This window comes from Perna viridis, chromosome 6, assembly GCF_037379345.1.
Source record: "Perna viridis isolate PV_CMFRI_1.1 ecotype Kerala chromosome 6, ASM3737934v1, whole genome shotgun sequence".
NCBI lineage: Eukaryota > Metazoa > Mollusca > Bivalvia > Mytilida > Mytilidae > Perna > Perna viridis.
The window spans coordinates 15,183,214-15,208,756 of NC_142450.1; the positions used below are offsets into that span (position 1 = coordinate 15,183,214).

Below are 25,543 nucleotides of genomic sequence, written 5' to 3' on the forward strand. Positions count from 1 at the left end.
CCAACTTACGGATGACCTGCCTATGACAATGATTCTCTGTTAAAAGGTTCGTTTATAATCGTTTGTGAAGTGCATGATCATCGAAAAATAATCTTTTGGAATATAATACGCTATTCGCCTGTATAAAAAGTAAGTGGTCATCGTTTGCTTGAAATTTTTATTTTCCATCAATGTATAATAATTGCCCCGACCAAGGCAACTTATTTTTAATTTTTTGATTTAACTTGCATGATGCCAGGTGCTTTAATACCGTAACGGAGAGAACATGCTTTGCCTCACAAAATTGAACAGATCGATCGAACAAGTCAATAAGTAATCCACCACCTACTACAACGGAAACAGGATGGCTTGTCGTAATTCCAAACGTATTTTCTCATTTATGTACTAAGGACGTGGAAGGCAGCATGCACATACAGTCTAACTCATTTATATATACTTGAAAATGAACCATAAATCTGCTTAATCACTAAAATTATAGGCAGACTCAAGGGGTGGCCCTCCTCCTTAATGCTGGAAAATTTTAATTGATTACATAGTTACTATCTATCCGGGGAAGGGCAAGATCCTTAGACATTTTTTTTTTAATTTTGTGTGTTGTATAAAAACACTCGTTTCGTGATCCTCGCACCCCTTACCTAAAATTCTGGTTCCGCCACTGTTATGCCAGTCAGCACAACTCCTTTGAAGCTCCCTGTTCTGTACACTGGGATCTGCCACTGGATGCCATCATGAACGCATACTAAGTTGAGTTGACCAATTCAAAACAGGGGGTGGATATATAGAACTTGTCACAGTACAACTTTAGGTTTATATTCAAAATTACCACCATGTGTAGATACATGTAATTTATAACCAAACGATTTATTCAGAGGCTCAGAAAAAGCGAATTTCAGTTGTATGAAATATTAAATCCGCTTTGAACCTGATATAGTTTCAACATTCTCTGTATGCTATGCGAGCGTCTAAGCCGGGTGATTGATGCTGTTTTTCTTACTTTTTCTATTTTTAACGTTGGTTGTTTGTCGTTAAATCACAGGGGCTTGCCCTCATTATCAAATATACAGGCCCACTAGTATATAACCTTTATACTATTTGGGCTGCATATTTGAGAGTTGGAGGAAGCCCTTGTGTTTAATCAGAGACTTTACATTACTATACATGTATTATTGTTAGTATTATCATAGACCTTAATTTATAGGACAATGGTATTCTCTGAGATGGTATTACATGTATATTTGTCACTGGTTAAATGCCACGTTAAATTTTACCAGTGATTTGGTGAGTGTATATTTACATGTTTACTTGGTTTTTTTTTTGTTGTTGTTGTTTTTAGTTGGTAAGTAAGTAATTCATGGCAAATCAAAGTGGACAAAAGGCCCTATTTTTTGTATCAAAAATGATTTTCTAATATTAAAAATTAATTTTTAATATAAAAAATTAATTTTTAATATAAAAAATTCATTTTTAGTATTAAAAATTCAATTGATTTTTATTATAAAAGAGAACTTTTTTTATGTATAACAAGGATTTTTTTAATACAAGAAAATTATTTTTTAATACTAAAAAATAATTTCTTATATTGAATAATATTAGAAATGCTTTTTAATAAAAAAAAAATTTCAATATTCAAAAATGTTTTTTCAATATTAGAAATTGAATAAAAATATTTTAAAAAAATCATTTTATAGCTGATCTGATCAGAAAGAAAGAATATCATTTGGCTAGATCCCTCAATCTCAGTTTCTGCTACATAGATGACGTATTATCTTTAAACAATCCTAATTTCGGGGATTTGATACATCGCATCTACCCAAAAGATCTTGAGATAAAGGATACTACAGACATTGTGTATTCAGCTTCACATCTTGACCTACACTTAGAAATCGATGGTAAAGGAAAACTATTGACCAAACTTTACGATAAACGTGATGACTTTTTATTCAGAATTGTCAACTTTCCTTTCATCTGTGGAAACATCCCTTCGGCACCTGCGTATGGAGTGTTCATATCACAACTCATACGTTATGCCAGAGCTTGTCGAAACTACGCAGACTTTTTGTATCGTGCTAGAACTTTAACAAATGGGCTTCTGGAACAGGGTTATGTTGCTACAAGATTGAAGTCCTCACTACAGAAGTTTTATGGTCGTCATCATGAACTCGTGGATCGTTATGGTGTATCCATCTGCACCATGAAAACTGATTTATTCAACGGGTTCCTCGTTTGTCTACCCCGGACTTGACTTTTTATGAGCAACTCGGCGGATGTTTCTAGAAAAGCAGAGGACGCTTATCCTACCGGTGCACCTGGTCCATGCTCCCAGTTTTTAGTGGAGTCCGAGTTGTTCATTTGCTTTTGCTACTTTGTATGTATGATTTTAGTTACTTTATGTTCTTTGTTGTGTTTGTCTGTTTTCCATGTCTGGTCTTTGTCCCGGATTACATTCTTTTGGTTACCGCTATAACCTTGGTTCCCTTGATTACTTTAATATTAAAAATTCAACGCGATTCTAATATTCTCGGGAGCTTTTATAGACTATTTTAATATGTTTTCATTTTTTCCTCTCGTTTTGGAGAAGGATATGAATAGGTCATTTCTCGAGGATCATCTACAATAGAAGAAATTTTCAAACGAACTGTGCGTACTCGTTTATCGAATTTGGCGCCAACTGGACTTTTCCACAATTTGATGGATCACGTGACTAGTAGCCATCTTGAAAAACGGGAAGTACGAGTAATGCAACTTGTTTTGCAGTGAATCACCACCTGCATTTGGACAATATGGGTAAACATTTAGCTATTTAGACAATTTATTTAATTGGCATAGTCATTTTATAAAGTGAACACAATGCGTTGTCGCACAGCAACGGTTACACCCATTCTAATAAAAATTTAATGACCCAAATAACTGTTCTGACATGCAAATGATCTCACTTTTTTGACAGAAATTTATTTTAGTTCTGCAATATTTGTTAGATTTATCAGAATTTGAAATCTTTTATCTAAGATTGCTTTCCACATTTAGCTTACAATGCTTTATTACGCAGGTATACTATCAATATCTGCTCATCATCCAAAAGCAAAATATTTTCTATGACATGTTTTAGTTCGATTTTTTAACACAATAACATGTTTGCATGTGGTCTGTAGTGTGATATTTCACAACAGCTTTTAATTTGGTGCCTGGCACAAGTCAGTATAATCTTGCCGACTGCTGTCACTAATACTAAAATTCACACTTGTCATTTTGCTTGGTACGGATAGATTGAAGGGTTTACTGAGTTGGGCATTTAAGGCTGCTGTTCCACTGCAGTCGAAGTTTGGGTGTATATTGGTTTCACCCTGTCAATCTGTATTTTTCTTAAACAGCTATCAGCATTGTTATGAAACTTGGTCAGCATCAATTAAAGTTCAAACTCGTTTAACTAAACTTATCATAAAATAAAGACATATATGTAGGTTTGTATTTGAAATGTACTTTAAATACAAATGTAAGAAATGTCTCAGAGTTCACTTGAATCATTTTTAGTGGTCGAAAATGACAAGATGAGGTCGCTGTCTCATCCTCATTTGACAAAGCATTGTAATTTGTAATTATTACTGACAATGTTCACAGTCCAGATTATGGGCTTCTACATGTACATGTACTTACTACTTTACAATTCTTATGTAAACATTATCTAGATTGCTTGGTACCTGTAATTCTTTATTTTATTTGTGGAAAAGCAGTTCAATTATTAAAACTATCAGAATCAAAAAGCGTCACCAGACTGTTTTTACAAGTCTGTCACTCGAAACAAATAGTTGGTTCAAGTTACTACAACAATCAATATGTTCAAGGTGTTTTATTTATAATTATTGTAGTAATTATCAATTTTAAATTGCCAAATTAAAATATCAAAAGACTGCATTGTTACTTGATAAAAATATGAAGTAATATTTCTACATGATATTTACCGCTTATTAGTTGTAAATAAAAAATAACACATCAACAAATGATAAACATGTACAAAATAAACAAAAAAAGAATGTTCTGAATTTTTAATTACATGACTAAATTATTATCTGAACTGGAGTTCTCTGAATTACCTGAGAAACAGAATATACATTGTATCTTACAATGGATTCCCCATTATGCCTCATTGAACTTTATGACTATTACCATGTACAAACAGTAGGTGTTGGCTAGGTGGAATCTGGGTGTTAAACACTTAATATGTCAGTGTAACACCTAGTTTCACCAGACCTGGTGAAATCATTTTTCAACCTGTCGGACATTTGGTCTGGCAACCTAACAAAATCTGCTGGACCAAAAAAAATCCAATTTAAATTTGTTATCTCTTTGACATATACACCAAACCTATTTTCCTTATATGTAAATGTAATTATTTCTAATTAATGCTTAAAAATCCATGAATAGTAATACATGTACATATACAAAACCGATGTTAATTTACGATTTACCATACACATTTTCAGATGTTGGCAGGAATGTGTGTAGTTATACATTTTACATTTAGCATGACATGTTAACTTCTCAGAGTCTAAGTGACAAAAAAAAGTTTAAAGGATTATAGCTTATCTCTCTGTTCAACTTGTACAATTGATCAGTGTTAGAAACTTAATATTTGGTCAACATAGAAAAATCATAATTTTATGTAGACCACACTGTACATTTCAAAGGAAATTGAGCCAATTTCATCATAGACCTGCATGGTTTTACATAGACTCCAGGATTCGACGTTAACTTTTATATTCACTTGTCCAGTCGGGCAAGTGACATATGTGATTCAATTGCCCGAAATATTGAAATACTTGCCCGGAACTTTGTGTCTCCTGCTTGGCCATGCTTACTCCCTCGACACTTGGGGAGAACTGATTAATTGCAAGCCAAATAAATCGAAAAGCCGTCATATTTTTTGCGGGAATAAGGGGTAAAACAAGAAGCAAAGAAATTACAAGTATTCATGTAAGGAGTTTTTATTTCACATCTTTAGTTTAACAAATGGACAACAATAACTATCTTCAATAGAATTTTATTTCTCTTTTTCTCTCATATTTTCGAAGTTTTCGATACAGATTTCTTACAGTTTTCCAAAGTAAGAAATTCCATAAATAAATCACGATGTTCAATTGGATAACGAAAATAGATGTACAATTGGACGCATCCGATTGGTCGACATTAATATCATACGATCTATTTTTGGCAAAGGGAAAATCAGAAAACTATCCAATGATAATCTAGGTCAGCAAGGTCGGGAAGAACGGCGAACTATACAGAAGTAATTTTCGATGTTTTAGAGCTGCGATGATCAGAAATAATGTAATTTGGGCACATATTTTTTTCACTTGCCCAGTCGGGCAACTTTGATGTCGTTTTTACTTGCCCAGACCGGCGATTTACTTGCCCCGGGCAATCGGGCAACCGTTAATGTTGAACCCTGGACTCAGTCCATAGGTCTACTGCTTATTTCTTTTACTGATGACAGATGTATATTTTGTACTATAAAGAGTAATCAAGCCAATAATTGTATTTTCTTTCATTTGATAGCTTAATTAATGTATTAGCATGATTAACATGATTAAGGTATGATGGGACTATAAAGAAATGTGGGGAATGGAACAAGGAATAAACTAAATGAAGCAACTGATTACTGTTTTTATGTTTAACACATATTTCTCTATAAACTATATAAACGTGCAGTAATCAGGGCCAATTAACATGATTAAGGTACAGCAATGTAGTTCATGGCTTCATTTTCTTTGAAATACATGTTATATTGTAGCATTGTGCTTACTTGTATACCACAAAACATCATTTGCTTTTCCACAAAAAATCAGCATAATGATCTCCAACATTCTTCATTCTTAACTTTTTAATTTTATATTTAAAGGATATACAGTGTAGTGATGAAAATTAAGTTCTGCCACCAGGCATTATGGAAAATTGACCTGGGCAAACCGTGTGTTGTAGTAACAAAGTATTGGTTTAATATGTCAAATTGATAGTTCTCAATTTTATCCAAAGCCAATCAAGAAGAATCACTCCTGGTTTTCTGTTACGGCATGTGTGTGCGACATAACAGAAAACCAGGAGTTCCTTTTGTATCATTCAGTACCCCTTTTATAACCAGGAAATATGTTTCTTGCATTTATTCAGCTCAATAATATTCTATTATTTCTGCAAATAAAATTGTGATCTAGTCTTAATATCATCTGAAGATTTTAGGTACTCCTTTTTGGCCTTGAAAAGATATTTAATAATAAATTTGCATTAAGGAAATTAAGTTCTTTCAGTAATGTCAAGAAGTATAAAATGTATTAAGCATGTTCCATTTGACACACTTATCAGTCAAATTCACAGTCCTTTCATTAATAAAGAGGAAGTAAAGTGCAGTTATTTTAATGAAGTAAAACTGGTGGGAAGATTCAAATTCATTTTGGAAATTTTATTTTCATCAAGGAAATTAAAAGTCGCACATAGCAGCTTAAGGGTTAAGCTGAAATTGGTTTTATTTGAGTATAGTAAATAACCTGTTAATATACATGTAGGTTTTGAATGTTAAAGCAGAGTTTTAAAAATTTAGGAAAAAGGTGAAATGGAACAAAATTTGTATTTGTGTGAGAAGTTGGATCAGAAGTATGGATTGACATTCAGTTTATACATATTTATAGGGGAAAACAGATTTTGATATTAAAAATGAAAAATGCAAATGTATAATCACAATTTTATTTTACACTGTGTTATCTTTGAATTTTTGTTCATGCTACAATTTTCACGAGTATAAAAAACCACCAGTGCTGACAGCACTTTGTTTTTGGAGTTGGCATTGTTTTACAGTCATTGAAATTGACCACCAGCCCGACAGCCGTGGCTGGTAAAAATGCAGGTGGGCTTGCAGAATTTCGCTTACAAGCCAATGATAACTACAGAAGTATACTAAAAATTTTTAGCTTGGACTTGTTTACAGAAATTTATATTGTAGACCCTTCAAAATTCTCAACAATAGCCCGAATAATTGAGGACTGTATAAGATTCAGCTGGCCTGAAAGAAGAAAATTGCACATCATTTCACTAGCCTGAATCAATTTTTACTACCCATGGGCTTCAGGCTAGTGGCTAAAGGCAAGCACTGGGTAAAGACTGGTTTTAGGATATTTTTTTTGGTAAAATTTAGATTTACCTTTCCCCAATTTAACATTAACATATTAAAAGTCTGAAGCCTAGGGCTAGTAAAAATTTATTTCTAGTAAAATGATGTGAACTTTCATTGTTTCAGGCTAGTTGAGTCCAGTTCAGTCCTTTATTATTCTGTCTAGTCACTGACTGAGAATTTTGATGGAAAGGACAGGGACTCTGCTTTTCTAGCTTAACAAATCCTTTCAGAAATTAAAGTTTTGTATTTGCCAAAAGAAAAGTGGAACATGCATTTTGAACAAGGAACAAACAACTTACCCACACCAAAAACATGTAGCACTTACTGCTTTCCCTTTTTCCAAACTTTGCCATTTTATTCAAGATTATACATGTATGTAAAAAACTTTCTTTCAGTGGAGTGTGTAGTTGAATATGATTATGAAGCAGAACAGCCTGACGAGTTATCAATAAAAGTTGGACAAATTATCAAAAATGTAGTTACAGAAGATGGAGGATGGTGGGAAGGAGAATTAGATGGCAAGAAGGGGATGTTCCCTGATAATTTTGTGAAGGTACATTTTTTACATGTACATGTATATAAAGGGGACATTTATGAGAAGTAAATAAAATGCTACAAATTGCGGCAAATTTCTGTTTAACTTAAGTAACTAGAGATGAAAATTGTCTTTCTCCATAAATCAGCAGGCATATGTCTGACTTTTTCTAAGCTTAGCTTCATCTATTATTGGGTAAAGTGTAAGTACTGTATACAAAAAATGATTTATCCTAGTTATTTGTGTATGTAAAGATAGGTAAGTTAAAGTCTATTGATTTACATGTCATACAATCAAATTGAAATCATTATACATGTACATGTAGGTCATCATTTTGAAAAAGGCAATTTTTTAGTGGAAGCTTTAATTGCATGTACTGAGAAACTTGTGTAAGGAAGAAGGAAATAAAATGAAATTATACTTGTAAGAAAGGCTTTGCTAAAAAGTGTATAAGATGTTTGAGATTTAAACTACATGTACTTGTTTCATGCTGTTTGTCCATTGTACTTGGGACAATTTAAGTTGTTTAAGAATATTATGGGTTATACATGTAAGACACAAGTGGGTGGTTTAATATTAAATTGTGGTATATGACTGTTTTCACTTGTCACTTGTTAAATTTTATGAGGAAGCAATATATATATATATGTTCTTAGGTTTGCTAGTTTAAACCTTTTTAGTAGAAAAATTATTTCAAAAACATACCCATGTTTTTTTGTTACCCCAAATTTAGACCAAATTTGGATTGGTTACCTTGAGTTGTGCTTTGAAATTTTCTGCTTTTCATTGGAAATTTGTCATGCCAATTAAACTTCCAACAACAGCAATCTACATGCAAAATTAAAAAAAAATATTACTTGCCCAAGGCTGAAATTCACTTACATGTACCATCTGTAGTAAATAAAAATTCTAAAGCAAGGCAAAATTAGTTTTACTTTTTTAAATTGTACATGTAACTTCCCAGTAGTACAAAATAAAATTTCTTACGACCAAAAAAATGTACATGAGAAGAAACATAAGAAAATGTCAGAGTAAAAATAACAAATGGGGAAAAATTCTCTAGTTAAAATCTTAATGACCATCAGTTAAGCTGGAGTTTTCAAATTAATAGACAATCAGAGTGTAATTGACTCCTTTAATTCTTGGCTATTCATGTAAAAAGTGTAAACATTATACTCTCCAAATATTAGCTTAAGAATAGAGAGGGGAATTGAACCACAACCCCCTTGTTCTTTCACATCATGTATTCTGCAAAAACTTAAACTGAGTGGAAATTTTGGATTTGAATTCATGATGTTTAAGACATGAATATATTGCCAAAGCTTTTTGTTCTTAAGCATTTTCTAGAAAACAAAGATCCTTAGTATTTGTAATCAAAGAAGAATGGCTGATTTGTAAAAATGATGTGATGAAATTGTACAATACATACTTGTATGTGTTTTTTTAGATAATTGAAAAACAGAAAGAGAAGCCAGTGGAAAGAAGAGAAGATCTGAAAAAGGATGCCATGAAAACACAACAGAGAACCTCTGTAAGAGACCTAGCCAGCAAAATTAAAGATGGAATTCCAGTTGGTGGATCACAAAAGAAGAAAGGTACAGCATGTACAAGCTAATATACAGTAGTGAAGAATCTGAAATTTAAGGAGGTAGACCTAGGGGAAGGGAAATAACTCATGAAATCAGTGATATGTTTGTATCGTATTCAATTTCACCGAAGCCTATCAAGCTTTCCCTTGAAACAGAATGAAATCAGTCCAAGTTGCTTAGATGCTTACACTAGTTGATGTAAAATGGTGAATGCAAACGTTCCAATGATTTGTAAGAGTTGTGTCCCTTACCCTAGGTCTACCTCCTTAAGTTTTCAAGGGAAAACCTATTTATGAAATTATCTTTCATAACTAAAAAAAAACTACATTTATCCAAAGTTACTTTCAAGAACGGGAGGTCCTAGAATTTTTCAAGTTTCAAATCAATGTTCAAATTGAGGAAAAAACCTGTGACATTTGTAACTTTTTAACTCACTTTTCACTTTTCCCCTTTGAAATTGAATAAATAAAAACATTTTTCTGTATTGGAAGAAAAGGAAAATAACAACTTTTTGCATTTTATGCACTATTGTTAAAGAATAACCAGTGTCTTGAATGAAAATATAAAGATTTATTGTTATAAGACTCAATTCTGATAAACCAACAGATGAAATTACCTCAAGTGTTTTTTGTTAAAAAATACTAATCATAACTCAGTAATTCACTAAATACCTATTTAACTTAGCTACTTGTCCAGGGGAACAGGTAAAATTTACCTGGGGTACCAAAACTTACTTCAATTAATTGACGAATTGTATATTAGAAATAACAGAGGTAAACTTCTAAGAGTTGTGCCAGCAGGGTAGGAAACTCACTCAAATTCTAGCCAGTCCTGAATACAATTTTTCAATACATTTACTATATGGCTATATAGATTTTTTCTAGTTCCAGGTATGCCAGGTATTGGAGGTATACCTGGCATTTATCAGACTATGCTGCGAGCTGTACTGTATACCCATTAGATGTTTATATTCAATAATTAGTTTCCTGGTAGTACAATATATCACTTCATTTTCTTTCAAAGGTGCAATAATGCATTAAATAGACCACAGAATGAGTGCTCTTCCTTATAAGAAGGAAGTTAATAAGTTGGTGGTCAAATTTCAGTTATCATCTGCTATTTAATTCACTTTTATTTTGTGACACATCTACCAGGAACTGAACATTTAGATGTAAAAATGTTAACTTTCTAGGTCAAAATTTAGATGTCATGTGTGTTTTCTCCCACCTACTCTGACAACTTGGGATAAGATGGCTTTAAACCTAAGTTTTGAATAGACATTTTCAAGTAAAGAATCTTTTTTAAAACAATTACTGTGAAAGAATTATTTTTCGGAAAGAACCAATTTTTGTGGTTTTCGCGGATAGGCCAAACCACAAAATTTAGCTCTCAATGAAGAGGAGAATCCCATTGAGGTGAATACTGAAAACATCAAAATCAAAAATTCATGAAATTGTGTTTCTTCCCTTATCCTCGAAATTGGTATCTTCAAATTAAAGTACTTTCACAGGATCTCATCTATAACTTATTAAGCAGTTTTAACTGTAATTGAATAAAGGTGTGGCTGGAAAGAAAAGCAAGAACATTGGTAAGGGTTGGCTTCATGATTAGTAAATTCTATGAATAATTGTAAATTTTAGATGCTCATCAACCAGTGATCAAGAGAGCCAAAGTTCTGTATTCTTATGAACCAGACAATGAGGATGAATTGAAGCTTGACATTGATGACATTGTTGACGTATTCAAACAGGTTTGTGGACTTTGATATTGTGTAATAGTTGTGATCATGATCATTTTTTTTTTTTCAGAATTGCAGAATTGGTGAAATAGAATCTGGATTCGTCAAACCAAATTTTGACTTTTTTCCTTATATGTTCAATACGAAAATGTGAAATTTTGTCTGGCATTATCATTTGTTAAATGGCATTTTATACCCTTAATCCCAGTCACTGTTTTATTGATTCCTGATTAGTGTCTATTGTTACATTTAAAAGTACACAATGAGAAAAAAACAGTTACTTCCCTTGCAATGACTGACCAAATTTTTAAAGCAATCTCTTACTTTCTGTCTAGAACCAAATGCAGAAATAAAATGTTATAACTTTGTTTTGTGTAAGAATTTCAACACCTGTAACAGATATATTAAAAAATAAAAACTAACATTCAAGCATAATTTTTTTTATTGAGCTTATTTTAAAATTGAACTTTTTTAGAGTGTCACTGAGTAAAGTAGTCTTAGGCCAACTTTTTTTTATAATCTGTTTACAGGATTTTTTTTTTTAAATTGAGTTGATGGAAAAAATAAAAATAAAAGTAATTGTTTTTCATTTTTATTTATTTATTTATTTATTTATTTATGCTATATTCTAAATGTGCGAAAAGTAAAAGCTTTTGATACCCAATTTTAATATACATTTCAATTCTACAATTATTAAGACTGATTGATACTGTTTTCATAATGAAACAGAGAATACACACAAATTTGAACTTTTGAAAAGATGATGTATAAAAGTATTTTCGATGTGTAGATACATATGTACCCCTTTCCAAGTTTGTGGCTACATTTCCAAAATGTGTATTTCAAGAACACATTTGTGAACATTTCGACTCCTCTGCAATATATATTTTTCTAGGTAAATACATCAGAACCCACACCATATTTGATCTTATTGTCACTGATCAGTTATAGTTATTAGTTGGAGAATCACATTTGTATTTTGTCCTAGGTATGACTGGATGTCAGCATCTTATTGATATAACATATTTTGATAATGGTTTTATTGGTCTTAATGAAAAGCTGCAGCTGAGATGTGCAGTGTTGTCCATCAATCTTTGGTTTATATTATTTGATAGTTAAATTTTAAAAGGTCTGTTTGTTTGTTTGTTTGTTGAGGTTTAACGTCCGAGCAGCAATATTTCAGCTATATTCAGACGATTAAAAGGTCTGTGTTGATTAAATAATGACATGTACATTTATTATAATGACCAGTTATCATCAGCTGTCCAAGCCAGATAAAATAGTAACTATAGGCAAGATGTTTACTCAGTACAGTATATAAATGTGATTTCTTTAATTTATCCATATATAGGATAATCTTATCTCTTGGTGGTTAGATAGGAGCATTTTCTTGATAAGATGATTATTTTGAATTTACTATTGGTATTGAAGTAGTTAGTTACATCAGTATCAATTGCGGAGGTGGAATGTTGGACGACTCTTAATTGCTTTTTAACATGTAAATAATTTATGTGCAGAATGTTTTTACTGTGTTGCAAGATATGTTGAGATTTAGACATAATTTTTAAACTAACATTGCCCGCTGGTGAGTTAGGCAGTGTGCGAGAATGTTGTTTGGTAAATAAGCATTTTATTTCATAATCATGGAGTTAAATATATTAATCCTCGTGAAGCTGTTTGCATAATAAAAATGTTCGTAGGACTATGGCTGGACACCTTTTTTGAGACAACCACAGCTTTCTCATCGACAATCTCATCAATTATTTCGTTGACAGATAGAGAAAGATTCACCTTTCTGTAATCCCAATAATAACGAGTTTGAAATAATCGTAGGCTGACCCTCGAACGCATTGTTGTGGTCGGCCATTGACCTTCAGTGTTTTTCATTAAATAATGATAAATGCCGAGAGCTTCTGATAGCTTACTAAAATAAAACGACGGCTGATTGGTTGCTTCTTTTTTACTCGTCCAATGAAAACTTGCGATCTATTTTATTTTATTTTTAACATGGGATTTTCTCGCAAATATCCCAGGAGTCGGCAGGAATTACAAACAATAAAACAACATTCACATACTTTTTTTAAAATTTTATTTTTAGCTAGAATAGGGTCGGCGGTCCCGTAAAACAGATTATGAAAAAATGTTGGCCTTAATTTTATTGCTGGAATAAAGTAGACGCAGCATTCATTAACTTCATTTGGACTCTTCTTTTTTTTTGTTCGAAGCGAAGAGGAAGAAGCTTGGTTAAAAGGTTGATTGACCGCCTAATTTCTTTCTTTTATTACAAGAAAAAGGTCAAAGGAAATTTATAACTGATATTATGCCGAAATCTTTCTTTTATTACATGTGAAAGTTAGTAGCAAGTTAATTGACATTATGCTTTTTGTTTAATGGAATGTAGCTAGTTGGAAGTTCACAGACCTTGTTCTGAAATCTTTTTTACTGGAAGAAAGGGAGTCGGAAGTTCAAGGACATTATGCGGAAATCTTTCTTTTATTACAGGAAGAAGAAGGTTGGTGGGAAGGATCATTGCATGGTAAAGTGGGTGTATTTCCTTCCAACTTTGTTGAGGTTATCGAAGAGTTGGAGACTCCCAGTAAACCACCAGGTAGATTTGCCAACAAAGGGGTTGAACATATAGTTTTATCTAAACTTATTGTTTGCTAAGACCAATATAAATATACAGATGTCTGTCTGTCAGTGTAAACATTGAGGATCTCTTATTATTGAAATAACTTCAAACTTTATACATTTGTTTAATGTGATGTTCTCAAGATTTGTTTACTTTTGGTGACAGTTCAATTGTTGAATTGGTGCACAAAAAAGTGGTTTAGTTAAAGTTTCTAAATATTGGCTAAATCCTCTTATCTGATTTGTACATATAAACTAATGTAAAGGTGTAAGTTTTCGTGATGGACAGGAAAGTATGCCAGTGAAAATATATTGCCCAAGAAATTGATTTTTAACACTTTGTTGCACTTATTATTCATAAATTTTCAAAAACTGACAATGCTCATGGAATACATTTAGAAAACTATCTGTTTATGAATGGTTCTATATTGTTTTGCAATTTATGTATCAATAAATTAATTCGAGATAAATACTGTAATCTGATTGGTTGAAATAATATTGTTATATCTCAGTGGATAAAAAAAATATTGACAATTAAATTCAGAGCTACTTTTCTCATGTTTAAAGATAAAAATATGTTTTAAAATTAATTTATAAGAATTGGCTTTGATAAAAATTTTGTCTATTGAAAAATAACATAAATTTTCCATGTGCATATTTTGTTTATTGCACTTTGCACAATAAACAATATGCATATGGAAAATTTATGTTATTTTTCAATAGACAAAATTTTTATCATAGCCAATTCTTAAATATTTTCTGAGGCAATCTTATTACATTTCCGTTTTTATTGTAGTAGAAGAAAAATTAAAAGATCCACCACATGCAGAACCTAAGACCAAGAAGATTGTAGGAGGTGTTGGTCTTGGTAACATATTTGATGGTGGCCCTATCAAACTAAGAGCAACAGGAAAGAAACAACCTCCAGAACCAGTAAGATTTATAAAAATAAAGCTTTGAATAATAGGAAATTTTGGTTGCAAATACATACCAGAAAGAAAACATTGAACAGGGGAAAATGTATAACAAAATCATGAATTTCTGGTTTTAGTTTTCAACTTAGAGAGTGCCAAAAAAAAGTGAATGATGAAAATGATCAGATTTTAACACATTTTTTTAGGTATGCTAGATGTTGGGATCTTTTTTTTTTTCAGAAAAAATCCACAACTTTCTGTTTACAGTCCCTGTATGGGACAACTTCCCACTTGCCCCATACCCCATTCCCAATAGCCCCATCCCCCATTGCAAGTAAGTATAATGTAAATGTTTTATCAAACACATATAATGCATAAGGATGCAAAAGTTTTGTGCGATCAATAGTGATTTTAGAATCTCGCCGACGAGTTCAAGAATTATCGAAATCGTGCGATATTTGCATTGTTTACATTTATTATTGCCACTCTGAGCTGCCTGAGAAATAATCATGCACAATATTCTTAAAACTATAGATATATGTATAAATTGTGAATGAATTTGATTTATAAAATTATTCTTAAAATGTTAAAATTGTCCAGATAAGGTTTTTGTTGATTGTTGTTACACATATATTTCAAACCAAATTCTTGAACACGAGATATTTTTCCAAATTAAATGAGTGCCAACACTTAAAATTACCTTAATGGTCTTAAATAATTCTTTAAAATGTTAAAATTGTTAAAATAAGCATTATATATGTGTTTGATACATTTATTTCAATCAAATTTCTCAAAACTGACATATTTCTGCAAATTGTGTGGGTGTGAACAATTTCATTTACAATATTAGTCCAAAATTATTGTTAAAAATATTAAAACTGGCAATATTTGTATCTGGTTGGTGGTTGCGACACTCATATTTCAGTCAAAAATCTTCAAAATGACATATTTTTGGAAATTGTGTGTGTGAACACTTTTAATATACCTTTTAGTCTAAAATTATTGTAAAAAATGTTAAAATTGTCTATATCATAATTATGTTAATGGCTGTAATACATATTTTTTGGACCAAGTTCTTGAAAATGAAATATTTTTTTGCAAATTGAATGAATGCGAACACTTAAAATATCCTTACTGGTCTTATATTATTGTTTAAAATGTTAAAATTGTCAAAAAAAAGTATCATTTGTGATGCTTTGACACATCAATTTCAGTCAAATTTCCCAAAACATGTCATGTTTCTGCAGTTTGTATGGGTGCAAACAATTTTAATTTCAAAAATGGTCCAAAATTATTGTTAAAAATATTAAAAATGGCAATATTAGTATCCGGTTGGTGGTTGCCAAACTCATATTTCAGTCAAAAAGACATATTTTTGCAAAGTATGTGTGATAACACTTTTAATATACCTATTAGTCTGTAATTATTGTAAAAAATGTTAAAATTGTCTATATCATTATTATGTTGATGGTTATGATACATAGATTTCAGACAAAATTCTTGAAAATGAGATATTTTTTGCAAATTGAATGAGTGTGAACACTTGAAATTATCTATATGGTCTTGTATTGTTTAAAACGTTAAAATTGTCAAAATAGGCATCATATGTTCTGGCTGTGACATACTGATATCAGTTCAGTTACTTTAAAATGACACATTTATGCATATTGTAAGGATGTGAACAGTTTTAATTTCAATAATGGTTTAAAATTCTTGTATAAAATATTAAAAACGGCAATATTATTATCCTTTTCAAGATTACGATGAACGACATATTTCCGCCGATTGAATGCTAAGGGAATCATTATTTTATTATTATTTTTTAAATGGTCTTGATATTATTGCTCAATGTGTTTAATTTGTCAATATTAAAATCATATGAGTGTCTGTGACACAAAATTATTTCAGTATAAATTTTAAAAAATGATTTACATTTAGAAATCGTATGAGCGCGAACATTTTCAATCAATAACAAATGTACTTCCGGTTAATATTTTAAAAAATGTCAATGAATAATGAACTGCGACACCTGTAATAATTAAAAAATACTCTAAAATAATCTTGTTTAAAATTATCTTAATTGCTGTCATGGAATTATGATATGTATGTTGCTTGTCGAAAAAGGCAGAACAATTTGTTTGATTGACCAATCAAATTTATTTCCTTGGCCCATTACCATTGCCCTATTCATTTACCCCATTCCCAATGCCACATTACCCATTGCCCCATTGCCCCATACCCCATAAAATGGGAAGTTTATCCCATACAGGTACTGTACCAAGGAATTTGTTAATTTTTGACTTTATAGTTTTGCAAGTTTAAATTTGGGTCACTCTTTTCTCAGCAACTACTCATCACAGCCGTTTGAAATTTTAACACATTCTTCCTGTAGGTATGTTGTACAGTGATAATGATTTTCAGGGAAATTTGACAGTTGCCTGTATACTAAGGACTTACTTTATTTTCTTTCAGTTTTTATTGAAAGTGGGGTATCATTTGTGAGCAATTGCTCATAGATTTCTTGTTATCTATTTTTTAGGAGATATAATTTAAAAAAAAAAAAAATTCTGTTTTCCCTGTCTGCTATGAAAGTGTAATAGCCACAGAGACAGTACATTTTTAGGGCCTTTGTGATGGTTTATCCTTATTTTACCAGCCTGTAAAGAAAATACCTTTTATATACAAATTGGACTTGTCTGCTAGTTTAAAAATGGGAGGCAACTCATGTATACTGACATATTGAGAACTATTTCACACCTTGAAAAATGAGTTGCTAATTTTATTTTTTTATTTTTAGGAGCCCAAACATGAAGAACCACAAATTCATCCACAAGCTGCTGTTCCTAAGAAGGATAAACAAGGTACATATTATTCCCTGCTTTGAACAATAATATGCTTTAAAATAATGTCTGCCTTGCACTATCACTGTATCATATTCACTTGCATTACTCAAGTATTCATTATTAGTGCCAACAGTTGTGTCTGAATAAGAGCAGTGTTCTGTCGAGAGTACAAAAGTATGTGAAATTGTAGTCTATTAGCTTGGTGTTTGTCAAATTATATTACAGTGCATCATATGTCATTAAGTAGTACTCCAGCTAAGAATCATGCAGAATGTGATTCATGGGTGGAAAGCCTATATATTTTTATTTTTGATATTTTGTTTGAAATGTCATAGTAAACAGAAAGTAACATGTGGCTTTTCATATAACCCGTGTTCATATGAGATAAAAATCATATAGAATGTACTGCAAATTTCAGAATTAAGGGAGATAACTCTGTAAATGACACTAAAATACCATAAAAACTATTGGGTTTTCTATGTGGATTATCTCCTAAGAGCAGACAGATTGGGATGAATAATCATGCATTTCATCATAATGACCTATAAAGCAACTAAATTAAAAAAATAAAAATATGTAGCCTTTTTTTAGGTGTATCACGTTGTACATAATTTGCATGATTCTTACTAAGACTACTACATAAATTGAAAAAAAAATGCTTGAAGATGTTCAGTACAGTAGCATAGACAACAAAAGCTTTGACAAAGCTTAATTGGATTTAATTAGAATTTTTTTCCAATGTCTTTGTTTAACAGAATATGATATTAATCTACATGTTTTTGTTTTATCTAAATTGTTTGATAGAAGCAGTTAATATAACAAAATACATTTTTTCTTGATAAGAACAGTTTATATAACAAAATACAGTTGTATTCAATGTGTAGATTAGAATTTAGATGCACCCTCTTATAAGTCAATTCTGGTACTGCTCTTTCATGATGCTGAGATTTCTGTTAAACTTATTTTCAAAGTAGCCTTAAATTTTCTAGATTATCTATTATATGTGTTATTAATCCTTTATATGGTATCATTTATGATGATGGACTTGTAAAGTTGTTATCCTTAAGGCCAAAAAAAAAAGATATGCTAGGTTTTCAGGCACCGCCGCATCCCTAAAAACCCCTCCTGCATCTGGGATTTTTATTACGGTAAAATCTGGTAATTTTCATATGCGGTCTGGAATCAACTTTAAATAAGTTAACAGATTTGTCCGCATGCTTGACAGAAAGGTAAAAAATAAGATGCGAATGAGGCTGTTATTGAACATTGATCATTAAAAACGAAAGTATGTCTGGTGGCAGTGAGATTGCTCTTATTTCTTGCCACACCTCATATTCCAGTAAAGTTTTAATGCCATGGAGTATTTTATTTAACTTCTCAACATCCTGTACGTTTACAGAATTGTTCAATTTGATGAAATTTCTGCACCAATTATGTTAAAATATTAAATAATGCAATATTTAATTATCACAAATTGAAGTCAGACATATTTTTGCAACAACAAAATACAGCTAATCTGAATTTAAAGTATTGAAAATTTATGGCTATTATTTTGCAGACATGATTTTTTACCCCTTTTTTGGCAGAATTCCGCTATTTCAAATCTGGATTTTACTGTTACAATTCTTTTTTTACTGTATATTTACTTTAGATTTTGCCAATTTCTGCTTTGTTTGTTGACCTAGTAAAATCATCTCTGAGTTTGATGCTTTCTTACACTGTAGCTTTGTTTTCACAGACATTTTACAGAGCCCAGAGTATGCCACAAAAGTGTTCACAGACTATATACCCCCTAGCCCAGGGTCAGATGCTTCTGACAACTTTTTCAATAACATTTATGACTCTCAGAAAGACTTTCTTGTGCATCAGATCTCTGATTCTTTTGTAACCAATTTTAATGAAGATAAGCATGTTACTATTGTAGATATCCATAGCTCTTTTTTAGGGGGAACTAAATCAGAGAGGGAGAGCATCCCTGTCGTTCATCCAGAACTGGAACCTGTTCTGCACAAGTGCAGTGCTATTATAGGAAAAGAGGAGGACCAGTTGATAGAATATGTTGATGCTTATCCAGACAGGAGCAAGACAAACCTTTACTCAGATTTGTTCCAGCTGTCCAGCTGCTCATCCAAACTGCTCACAAAAAATGTCAACATCAACAATTCTAATGGTGCTCATAAAATCAAGAAAATGGCAATGACAGGGAACATTGAAGATCTTACTGCAAAAGTTCAAGATTTAGGACAAGCAGTAGCAAATATAAAAGATCCAATTGCTACAAATCATTATGTTGGGCAAACTGTGTTATCCTCAACCAGCTCTAAAGCTATAAAAAAGAAGAAGTCATTGATTGAAAAGTTCAATAGTAGTTTTTTCGGGAAGAAAAAGTCTTCAATGAAGTCTGCTGGTAGTGTTGCCTTTAGTAATAAGATATCTCCTGTGCCAAGTCACACAGATGCAGCTGATGCAGATATGGAGGAAATACTTACAGTGGAGAAAGATTTGGATCAAGAAAGAGAAGATAAGGAGGAAATCAACCAATATACAGTGGATGACTTTACAGCGAAGGATGAGAGATTGTCCGAGTTTCAGTCTGATACTCAACCTGTTTTACAATCTAGTGGCATCTTTTGTCAGCAAGTATCAGAAGTTGATGACAGTGATTTGACAAGACCTAAAGACTTGAATGGGAGAAGGCCAGTGGCTACTAACTACAAATCTGTTCCAAACATGAAATTTCGTAAATCATCAACTCTTCCTGCCAGTAGTAGAACCATGTCAAATGTTTCTGATATTCGTGCTAGCCAAGATGACCAGATGTATAAAAGTGAAAACTACTTAGCTTCTTTGAATAACTCTGGAAACTTATCACCTTTCATTAGAGTAATTGCCGAGAAGTACAACTTGTTTCAAGAGAGAGAAAACCAACCCTGTGCCTTACTGGAAGCATCGTATCTACCTAGATACACACCAGTGGATAGGGTATCTGATGATTTTGTTTCAAGTCCATATGTTGAGGGGTTGTTTGGTAAAATCTCACCTGGTAGTGAAGAACATAAAAAATTAAAGAGGAAGAGGAAATCCCCATCAGTGAATTCATCACAGGTTGCCAAGAAGCGTCCAAATACCAATGATGAAGAAGATCAAGCAGCTGCACCTTGTTATAAGAAGCTCCTTCTGACTGAAAAAGAATTTGTTAGTGATTTTGTTGAAAATATTTTAGATGATGTTGTTCTAGAACTTAGGGAGGAGGAGGTAGGAAAGTTTACAACCAAACATGACCCATTTAGTCATCACAAAGAAGAGTTTGACCAGATAAGAGAAAAATTTGAAACTGGGCGATTCAATGAGTCATCACAAAAAGAACCTTGCCTGACCAGGATTGATAGGCAACAAAAGTGTTTTGCATTTCCACCTCCATATTTCACTACAGTTCCAACTCTAGCAAGACTTTGTAATGAGGTACTCGACAATTATGAAAAAAAGTTCATGGCAAACTGGAAAAAGAAATACCTGGTTTCATCCTACACTCCGCAAGGTAGTAAGCGAGAGGGAACATATTTTACTGATTATGATACATTGTCATGTCCATCGTTAGGAGCTGGTAAATCTGATATCTACGAGCCTTACTGGGACGGCAAGCTTAGTTTGACTGGGGATAGCCTTTCTGAAGCATCTTTTAGTAGAGGGATAGACAGCTACTCTCTAGACCAGCCTTCTTTTGAAACAGATCAGAAGAAAGGTCCATGGGTGTCACCAGCACCACCAAGAAGGGATTTAGCCTCACATATATTGAAAGACCCCCAAAATATTTCCACCTTGTCATGTTGTTCAGACATAGGCACACAAACCACTGAGTTAGACTCGTACTATGAAGAGTTACTCAACTTGTCAGGCAACAAAAGGCCTCTTATGACACGAAATGCAAGTACATCTCCTGTACAAGAACTATTGCTTGCTGACCTAAGTATGGAGGACAATAAGAGTTACAATTCGGCCAGTCCTCAGAATTCACCAAGGGTCTCTTCAAAGCCTAGATACTCCAGCTCTCCAATATACAATGTCTGTAGTGATGGTGGACTGTTAGATGACAAACTTAATGTACTTAAAACAAAGACAAAAGATGCAGAAAAAAGAACAGAAAGTTTGCCAAAACATTACAGAAATAAAAGCCACTCTGAGCTTAGCTGCTACTCTGCACATAAAACCTCAGCCCACAACTCTGAAACATCTTTTCATAATCATAGCAGAGTGCAGAGGTCACACACAATAGATTATAACTCTGACTTAGCTAAAAGCTTAATGGAGAAAAGGAAAAAGAGATTTACGTTTAAGCATCTTCTAAACAGAGAGGATAAAAATCCTGTCAGACTCCTGTCCTTTAGAAAGCTTTCTTGTGCTGATACAGATTCGGAGACTAATAAAAATGACAATAGAAATATTGTTGATACAGCTCCCTGTAGAATCGTCAAGTTGGCAGAATCACCTAAAAAAAGCAGAAATCAGATGCATAGCAATCATGACCATGGAAATCAAGAGAACCATGGGAAGAATAAAAATGACACAGAATGCATGTTGGCCTGTTTTCCTCATTCAGATTTCAGTACTAATGACACATTCTTTAATAGAAGTTCAGGTGAGGACAGTATAGAAAGTGATGTGAGCACTCCTCCAGCGACATTGGACCATTTTGGGCATTGGAAAGTGTACTATGATAATACTCAACCATACTTTGCCTTTGAAGAAATTGGGGTGAAGAGAAGAAGATTTGAATTCTGTGAAACTGATAACAGTTTTGTCAGCTGTAGTGGTGCAAAGAGAAGCCCAGTACATAAAGAACAAGGAAACATACATAGCTTTCAGAAAGATGAGAACATTGATGAGAATATTTCAGGCCCTGGTTGCATGTTCCATTTCTATGGAGAGGAGACAGAAGGGGATTTGATGGAGCAAAAAAATCTAGATGCCGAAACAGGTCATGAATACTCCATTGATTCTCTTGCCCAGTCTGATGACAACAGAGGCCCTTACCCTTACCCAGAGAACCCAGTGCCTGGAAATGATTATTCACAAGACTTTGATTACAGTGAGGAAGTGGTAGAAGATGAGCTATCACCAGACTCCTTCAGCTTCATGCAATCTTTGGCTAGACAGATGAAACAAATAAATTTGGCAGACACGCCTAAAGCTGATGATGATGGTGGGAACTTGAATGATTTCTTACAAGAGGCTCTTAAGTCACTAGATGATTTGTTATCAGAGGACTCCTGCACTGAAGAGGATTTGTCAATTACACAGATGTCATCCTCTAGATGGCGCTGTACTGCTTCTGATTACCCAAGTTTCGTATCATTTCGTGAGGATGATGTGTCATTTGTATCAGATGAAGTATGCGATTCTTACCCTGAGCCTGATGATGAATCACAGTATAGCACCTTGAAAAATCAAAAAAATTTACAAGATGAAATTTCTGTCCAAAGCAAGCTTGAAGAATATGGCATGACACCTAATAATTCTGTTGCCAGTTTTGCTGAAAAAAAAGATGTAGAGAGAAAGAACTCTGAAATTGATGAGGCTGAAACTCTGGAAAAAGAAACTTATGGAGAATTATGTAGTCCTAAATTAATGAAGCCGACGCTTGATACTAGGACAAAGCCAGAAACTCTAGAGGGTTGGTTGAATTTTAATGAGGTTGTCTCCGATTATACTGCCCCTGTAAGGAAGGAGAGATACCCAACATTTACATTTTTGACTCCTCATAAAATTGAACATGCCAGTAGCAATAGCCCAGAGAATATCCTGACACCAGGTTCCCAGAGCCCAACAACACCTCATAAAATTGAACATTCCAGTACTGATACCCCAGTGGATCCTCAGACATCAGGCTCCCAGAGCCCAACGACCCCTCATAAAGTTGAACCAGCAAGTAGTTATAGCTCTGAAGATCCTCAGACACCCTGTTCTCCGAGGCCTACAACGAGCAGTGAGGATGTATTTACAACTCCAGGAACCCATGTATTCAATTCACCAAATACATGCAACAACACTTTCGTATCCCTGTCAGAGGTGTCGTTCAACGGTTCAAGAGGCTGTACTCCATATTTCACTGATGTTGATGGAACCCTATTAGAAGACCCAGTTATGGCTAATACTAACAATAATGAGCCAGAAGCTGATGCTACTGATATACAGAAGACCTTGTTCACTAATGTTGCTGATGTTACTGTAGAAGACAGCTTCAATGATGAAGAGGTTGACACTGTTCTTGTTGTTCTCTCTGAGGATGATGCTATTGATGTGTGACTGTTTTGAAGCAAGACAAAATTTACTTGATTCATATGAACTGTTCTTTTTTTTTAATACTGGCAATATTGTATTATTACAGCTCTAAATTTTTTGTAGACATTGATCAACTGCCTTATATGCAAGAACAAAGTTTATATATAATGCCCATTTTCTAGATAAATGTACAACATTCTTTGGGTAATAAATGCCACTTTTCAAAATGTTGACGTCTAAGAAATTTTATTTAAATTTTCATTTTCTGCCTATATGATTTTTAAAGCCTTAATAATGTAAGGGTTTTTTTTCCTTTCAAAATTACTTGAAGTTTCTGTTGGGACCTTAAACATTATTAAGATGCTGAATAAGATGCCAGATTTTTTGGAAATATTTTTTTGTATTGTCTCCCTTGTCTTATCCGTCCTAATGATGTTTGTTTTTTCCTTCATTTTAAATTGCATTTGCTGCCATGTTTTCTTGTTGATCAATTGACTTTGGCATCTACTAATCAAATATGAAGCTTGCATGTTTTTTTTTGCTTGCTTTGTGGTATCCAAATGTAGTACAAAAATGTAAAGTCTGTCATGATTATTTTTAATCAACAGCTTGAATGACCAGAGTCAGTTATGCAGCTATACAATGAAACCTGTCTAAACTGAACAGTTTTGAGACAAAGGGGTTTTTTTTGGTTTTCGGAGGTGGTCAGTTTATACAGGTTCAAAATACATTGAAATTGCTATCAAAAGAAATCTTGACTTGGCAGGTCAGTCAGTTTATTTAGGGTTTAGTTTAGACAGATTTCACTGTATATTTCAACTCCTCACCCTTTTTCACTCCACAGAAAAATAGAAAAAACCTTCCTCTTTTTTTTTTTGGAAAATAAGTATGATAAATGATTTTTATCCCCTCTTGGACTCACTTATTACAAGTTTTTTCCTCCATCATTGGAAATAAAATTTGAATTTTTTTTTTTATTGAAAAAGATTTGTTCAAAATCACATAAAATAGGATTGAATTAGGAAAACTTCTTGTATATATGTTATTTCTTGTGTTAGTTTTCATCATGTATTGTGTAAAATGATATGAATGTTCATGTTAATTTATAGTTGATAATATACAAACTAGACCAATTATCTGTCTTGCTTTTGTTTGTTAATAAGATCCCTGTTTACTGTTCAAACTCATTTTATGGCAATTCATTCCAAAATATATGTTGAACCCAAAAAGCCTGCCCCACACTACTCCTAAATCTGAACTGTTCTTGCAGATACCATGTCTTTTAACAATTTGCTAATAATAAGAGTTGCAAGTGAGAGTAAAGATTTACGGAAACAAAGATGCTGATATCAATTTCTATTGACATATTGATTAAATGACCAAATGTAATACATGGTGAAAAGATTGTCAATTTCAACAATCTCTGAAGATAAACAGAAGAATTTTCTCATCGAAATGCAAGAGGATTTTCTTTTTCTTCATTTATCAAGAAACATCAAGTTGAATAGTGATCTCAACTGCTTCTAATAAATTGTAAAATTTTCTATTCTTAACTTTAGAAGTAAGATCTTAGTCTTTCAAACTGCACTTCAGGCAATTTTTCCATTATATTTTACGTGCATTTTTCAATATTTGTGTACAAATAGCCAACAGGTTCAAATTACCTATCAAGAGTGAAAGGTTCTGGACTTGTCTAATTTCATATAAATGGTCAGCTTTAGAAAAGAAACTCCTAAATAAAGTGTCAACAAAAAGGGATAATTTCCTGTACCTAAGTACCGGTAAATAAAATTTCAAAGGTCCTATATCAGAACTTGAGATTTCTTTGACCGCGGATTTCCACTTATTTGAACCTCTG

At 32.7% G+C, this 25,543-nt stretch overlaps 1 protein-coding gene across 17 annotated transcripts in view; it reads left to right on the forward strand.

Annotated features, from left to right (window-relative positions):
- Window positions 1-2,659: 2,659 nt before the first annotated feature.
- The window catches only part of LOC148613809 (SH3 domain-containing kinase-binding protein 1-like), a 47,560-nt gene continuing 24,676 nt past the window's right edge, over window positions 2,660-25,543 (forward strand). For 14 of the 17 annotated variants that reach the window (XM_088587426.1, XM_088587427.1, XM_088587430.1 and 11 more), the window contains exons 1-7: window positions 2,660-2,784; window positions 7,552-7,709; window positions 9,139-9,286; window positions 10,921-11,030; window positions 13,521-13,626; window positions 14,446-14,582; window positions 17,361-17,424. In XM_088587426.1, the coding sequence (XP_088443552.1) occupies window positions 2,781-2,784; window positions 7,552-7,709; window positions 9,139-9,286; window positions 10,921-11,030; window positions 13,521-13,626; window positions 14,446-14,582; window positions 17,361-17,424 (727 nt within the window). In that variant the 5' untranslated portion in view covers window positions 2,660-2,780. Of the gene's footprint in view, window positions 2,785-7,551; window positions 7,710-9,138; window positions 9,287-10,920; window positions 11,031-13,520; window positions 13,627-14,445; window positions 14,583-17,360; window positions 17,425-19,144; window positions 24,820-25,543 lie in introns of those variants that run through there. The other 3 variants (XM_088587424.1, XM_088587425.1, XM_088587429.1) reach the window with 3 other exon arrangements.